This window comes from Ailuropoda melanoleuca, chromosome 5 (genome assembly GCF_002007445.2).
Source record: "Ailuropoda melanoleuca isolate Jingjing chromosome 5, ASM200744v2, whole genome shotgun sequence".
Taxonomy (NCBI): Eukaryota; Metazoa; Chordata; class Mammalia; order Carnivora; family Ursidae; genus Ailuropoda; species Ailuropoda melanoleuca.
The window spans coordinates 35,269,421-35,275,575 of NC_048222.1; the positions used below are offsets into that span (position 1 = coordinate 35,269,421).

Sequence of the window (6,155 nt, forward strand, 5' to 3'; positions counted from 1 at the left end):
CCCCCCCCGCGAGCTAGCCGGGGTCTTGTCCTCTGCCTCCAGATCTTCCACATGACGTACGACCTGGCGAGCGCCGTGGTGCGCATCGTGAACCTCATCGGCATGATGCTGCTGCTGTGCCACTGGGACGGCTGCCTGCAGTTCCTGGTGCCCATGCTGCAGGACTTCCCCGACGACTGCTGGGTGTCCATCAACAACATGGTGGTGAGCCCCGCCCCGCCCGCCGGAAGAGGGGCGCCGGGGAGGCACGACTGGGGAGTTGGTCCGCCGCCTGGGGCTCCTGAGCCTCGGGGTTTGGCCCTGACGTCACCCAAGGAGACAAAGACCTGGCCATCCTCGGACTGTCTCAAGGGTGGCAAAGCTGGGCTGGGGGCTCCTGCCCTCCTCCCTCTGTTCCCCAGAGGCAGACGAACCCTAGAAGCCGAGCCCGAGGACAGAGAAACCCGAGGGGAGAGAAAGCTGTGAGGAGCGCTGTGGGCAGCGCCTAGACGGGGCCAGCCGCCTTCCCGCTGAGCCGGGCTGTCCCCTACCGGCCCCGTCCCCACTCCCAACCCCCACCCCTCAGACACACACCCGCTCCTCACGGGGGGGGGGCGGTCCTGAGCCTGGAGGGCTCACCACCTCCCTACCTCAGCCCTGTGGTGGGGGAGGGAAGATGGAATGGGGCTGGGAAGCCATAGCGCAGAACCACCCCCCCCACCGCCTGGCCTCCCACGGACAGAGTGGGCACCAGGCGCGGTGAGGACCCCCTGGACCCCTGAGCATTTGTCTGGGTCTGGTGAACCCTGCCTCTCTCCTTCTCCCTCCATGTCAGTGTGGTTGGGTCTGTGTGGTTCCATCTGTAGGCAAATTCCCAGAGCCCAGGGGAGGAGAAACCAGCTTTGAAAGAGGTGGAAGAGACCCTGAGGCATCTTCCAGCATCAAATGGGCCTTTACAAAACAGCCTTTTGATGAGCTAAGTGTAAATGAATGGGCCATATGGATTGAATTTCCTGGTCCCCAGGGGCTCAGCAGAAAGGCCCAAAGCCCGACTAGAGGCAGCTGGGGGCCACCCCGGGTCCCCAGGCAGGGAGCCGGGGCCAGCACCCCAGGATCAGCCCCGCTGACCTCCCAACCTGGTCTGGACTGAGAGTCACCAGATCAGCTCAGCTTTGTCTGGGACCATCTGAGTGACCTTGAACATGGCTCGCAGCTCCTGGGCCTTTCTCCAGGTGCAGGGACAGCCTGCTGATACTGGAAGGGTTTGGGGCTCTGGGCGAAGTCCTGCCCAGAGTTGCTAATATGTCTCCTGTGTGAACAGAGAGACAGTGGGGAAGTGGCAAATGCCAGGGTTCATCTGGCAGCTTCCTCTTTGGGGACAGTTTCCTCTGTGTGAGGGTGACAGGCCCACACATGCACTAAATTCAGGAGATGGTCCTTCTGTGCCCAACATTCCCACACGGAGACTTCCTTGAGACATCGACTGGCTTTGGAGACAAAAATAGCCAGGATCCTCGCTCACTCCCTTCCTCCGTCGTCCTGCTCCCAAGCATTGTCTGTTCCACACAGTCCATCTCCCGGCGGGGGAGGACTAGGGGCCTCAGCCCTGGACCGATTCAGGCAGGGCTCACCCAGGAGGGGAGTTAGCTCTGCAGCGCTTAAACTTTGCTCACCCAAAATGAGGACAGTGTTTCCGGCTCAGTCTGCCAGAGCCTGTCCCCCCAGGGGAAGCATATCTGGTTTTATAATTGAGGTCAGTGGGGAAATGGGCTTCACTTGGCCGTAGTTTGGGGGTGGTGGTAGAGCTATTTCAGCAAGTGGAGGACAGCAGGGTGGCTCAGCCTGGAGCCTTTGGCTGCTTGGGGGGCTCCAGGTGGCCCTATGGAGACTGAGAAGTCGGGGGGGGGGTGAAGCTGGCTCCCTTCCCTTTGCTGGGGCTTCTAGCCTGATCCCTGTTCCCCAGAGCAAAAGGTCCAAGTCAGGTATTTGCTGTCACCACAGGTGGCCAGCGTGGGCCTCCTGCCCCTCACCCATGGCTTTCAGCCAGCAGCAAGGTTGGAAGCCCTCCTTGGGCTCAGCCCCTGGGAATGAGTTAGGTTGGGGGCGGGGGTGGCAGGGACCTTTCTAGCGGCCAGTGAGAGCGGCAGCCATTCACTACCCACCCCATAATGTGTCCGCAGAACAACTCCTGGGGAAAGCAGTATTCCTACGCCCTCTTCAAGGCCATGAGCCACATGCTGTGCATCGGGTACGGACGGCAGGCGCCCGTGGGCATGTCGGACGTCTGGCTCACCATGCTCAGCATGATCGTGGGCGCCACCTGCTACGCCATGTTCATTGGCCACGCCACCGCCCTCATCCAGTCCCTGGACTCCTCCCGGCGCCAGTACCAGGAGAAGGTAGGGCGGAAAGCCATGGTCCATCCTGGGTTGTCTCGGGATAACCTGAGCCATGGTCCCCAGGGAGCACAGGCTGGCAGCCAGTGGGTCGCCACCAGCCCCTCGACATATTCTGCCCTCTACCATCATCTGGCCTCGGCTGCTCACTTTTCTGTTGTCTGCCTCTTTCTCATGGACAAGTTCCCAAAACAAACCAACCCCCACGTCATTCATGATTCCTGCATCCGTAGCTCAGTCCGTTAGATTGAGGTTCGCCAGTGCCCTCTGCTTGGCTAAAGCCAATGGCTCCTTCTGGGTCCTCCCCTTGCTCAGCATCTCAGTGGTATTTGACAGTCATCACTCCCTTCTTGGCTTGGCTTGGTTTCTGTAGCTGCATACTCTTGGCTTTCCTCCCCCTGCCCTCTCTGGCTGGTCCTTCTAGCTTCCCCTGTGCAATGGGGCCCAAATGATATAACCGGCTGTCCCTGGAGCGTGGGCATGTTACTTCCCATATCTGTGCCCCGTTTGTTCATCTGTAAGATGGAGACAGTAAGGAGAAGGGGTCATATCATGGGGTTTATGTGGAGTGAGTAATACGTACCAAGCACTAAGACTGTGTGAGCACAGAGCAGGCTGTTCGATATCTATTGGCTAAGTGGGCTCCATCTGCCACCTCCCACTCCATGCTCCGCACGGTGGATAGAGCAGGCACTTAAAAAATGTAAAGTTGATCGTATCATCCTGTTTAAAACTCGTCAGTCTTCACAGTACTCTACTCGTAGACGCAGAGGAACTCCAAGGTGGGGTTCCTCAGCCTGGCATTTAAGGGGCATAATCTGGCCCCTGCCCTTCTCATGCCCAGATCATGCCATGGGCCCCACAGCCCTCTCTATTCCAGCCTTGTCAGCCACCCCCCCGCCCTGCATGTGTCCTCCTGCCACAGGGCCTTGGCACAGACACTAGCCTGGAATTCTCCTCTCTCCTTTTCACCTGACCACTTCTCCACCTCTCAGCCAGCACTTCACCTTGGTGAGCCTTCTGGGACCCCACCAGCCCCACCCATCCTGTGACCCCCTGGTGCCCTCTAATTCCCCTTCATCACAGTTTGAACTCCTGCCATATTTAATTCCTCCGTGTGGTCCCTTGTTTAGCGTCCATCTTGCCTGGCCAGGCTGTGGCTCCGTGATGGCAGGACCCAGTGAATTCCCGGTATATGGCACATAGCCGGGTTCAGTGTGTATTGATTTAACTGGCTGCCTTCCTGCCCCAGGCGCTGTCCCTTGGTGGGGTGACCAAGACCCGGAGGCCCAGGTCCCATGCTGCCAAAAGGAACGCTCAGGAGACCTGCAGAGCCAGGTCAGGGTGGGCGGGGCAGTCTGGGGAGGCAGAGGAAGGAGAAGGTAGAAGAGAATTCTAGGCGAGTCATCAGGACAAACATGAGCAAAGGTATGCAGATGGTGGGAAAGAAATCAGCCTGATGCAGAAGGAAGGGTCCTGGGTGAGGAATGAGGCGACTGGAAAGGGGGAGGAGAGGAGGAGTCAGGTTACGAAGGCCAAGGCTTTGTCCAGGGCCAGGTGAGGGATCAGTGTGGGCCCCTGTCAGGGCCCAACCTGTGACCAGGTCAGGACTCAGGGTGAGACCAGGGTCAGGGCTCCGTGTGGGACCAGGATGAGGGCTCAGTCCAGGACTACAATTAGGGATAGTTCAGAAAAACACCAGGGTTCATTCAAGGGCAGAGTCAAGCTGCTTGTGACTTTCCATTTGCAAGCTGTCTTTATTTTGTTTTTTAGCTAATGGCTCTCCAATAAGATTCACCCATAAATCTCTCTGAAATGTATTACCTCCCCTTGGTCCCCACTACTAGCTCTCGTCTGGATCACTTCAACAAGCTTCCAACTCCCACCCCTTCTCCAGACCTTGCGTCCCCATCACTATCGATGCTCCAGTGGGGAATTCTCTAAAATACAGCTCTAGCTGTTCCGACTGCCCCTGTCCCCATAGCCAGCTGGGAAGTCCCTGTCTCCTGGGGCTGGGCACAACCTCGAGCAGACAGAGCCAGCTTGGCTGGAAAAACACAAGGAAACTTCATCTCCCAGCCCTCGGTTGCCTGCTGGCGTCTGTCTGCAGCCGCACTGTGTCCCCACCTCTTGGGAACACCAATGCGTGAGAACAGGCTCCCCTCTTCTTCTTGTTCCTGAGGTTTAGGAATTTCCCTTCCATCTCAGTACGGGAAAACTCTGTTCTTGCCTCATCTGTTTCTGCCTAGCATGCCCCCATGGATGCCCACTCTGCACTCACAGTCCCGGGACGGCCGGAGCAGCGCCCATCCTTCACCCCTGGGTGGACGGGAGCATTTCGTATTTGCTTGAGCCCTGGGCACTTAGGCTCACAAATCCCTTGTCCCCAACCTCTGACTAAGGACCTTGTTCTACCCTGCCACCACCCCCCCACGGGCTAGAGTCACTCTTCAACAAGATGACTTGGAGCCAGTGGGGGGCCATGTTTGGATACACAGCCCATGACGGGTCAGGCATCCTGACTTCAGACTCCGGTCCCCCTAACCCACTGCAGCCCAACCCTGCTGCCCAGGCCAGTGTGCTCGCTGTGGCAAAGAGCTCCTCCAGGGCCAGTGAGGCCTCTTTGGTCCACAGCATGACACAGAAAAGACCCGTGTGCAGTGGAAACTTGATGGACTCCTGGTCGGTTGGCCTAGAACGGGGCTTTGGACAGTCCCTATTGTCCCTGGCCATCTCCAGAGCCCTGAGCACCCTGAGGTGCCCTCAGGAGGTGACGCCCTTGCCTCTCTCCCTGGACTCAGTACAAGCAGGTGGAGCAGTACATGTCCTTCCACAAGCTCCCGCCCGACACGCGGCAGCGCATCCACGACTACTATGAACACCGCTACCAGGGCAAGATGTTCGACGAGGAGAGCATCCTGGGCGAGCTGAGCGAGCCTCTGAGGGAGGTGAGTCGGAGGGGCAGGGGGGAGGGGGCTTCCCTCCCGCGGGGCGGCTCCCTCACCTCTTCCCTCTCGCTCTCTGTCCACCCTATCTGGGGAGCAGGAGATCATCAACTTTAACTGCCGGAAGCTGGTGGCCTCCATGCCGCTGTTTGCCAACGCGGACCCCAACTTCGTGACCTCCATGTTGACCAAGCTGCGCTTCGAGGTCTTCCAGCCCGGCGACTACATCATCCGCGAAGGCACCATCGGCAAGAAGATGTACTTCATCCAGCACGGTGTGGTCAGTGTGCTCACCAAGGGCAACAAGGAGACCAAGCTGGCAGATGGCTCCTACTTCGGAGGTGAGGTGGCCCGGGGAGCTCTAGGGGGACAGGGGAATGGACTGGAGAGACGCCGAGGATGATGTTTGGGGCCCTTCCGGGCCACTGCCTGGAGGTGGGTGTTTGTGGCCCAGGGTCGGGGTGCCCGAGCTGGGAAAGCGCCGGGCATGAGCCAGGTGGGCACCCACTTGGGTGCACCTAGCATGGTCACCGCTGGGGACTGGAGCTTGTGACTGTCAAGCTTCCCCACCGGACAGTGGGGACCCAGGTCCGGGGAGAGCAGGAGGCCCCTTCGAGCCCCCTCCCCACTCCCGCTGTCCTGGCAGAGATCTGCTTGCTGACTCGCGGTCGGCGCACGGCCAGCGTGAGGGCCGACACCTACTGCCGCCTCTACTCGCTGAGCGTGGACAACTTCAACGAGGTGCTGGAGGAGTACCCCATGATGCGGCGGGCCTTCGAGACGGTGGCGCTGGACCGCCTCGACCGCATCGGTGAGGGGCCGGGCGGGCGGGAGG

At 59.5% G+C, this 6,155-nt stretch overlaps 1 protein-coding gene across 1 annotated transcript in view; it reads left to right on the top strand.

The window, feature by feature from the left end:
• Positions 1-6,155, top strand: part of HCN4 (hyperpolarization activated cyclic nucleotide gated potassium channel 4) — a 47,814-nt gene that overhangs the window by 36,613 nt on the left and 5,046 nt on the right. Inside the window, exons 4-8 of the mRNA XM_034661692.1 lie at positions 43-204; positions 2,160-2,378; positions 5,177-5,323; positions 5,421-5,661; positions 5,967-6,131. Coding sequence (XP_034517583.1) covers positions 43-204; positions 2,160-2,378; positions 5,177-5,323; positions 5,421-5,661; positions 5,967-6,131 — 934 coding nt within the window. The remainder of the gene's footprint in view (positions 1-42; positions 205-2,159; positions 2,379-5,176; positions 5,324-5,420; positions 5,662-5,966; positions 6,132-6,155) is intronic.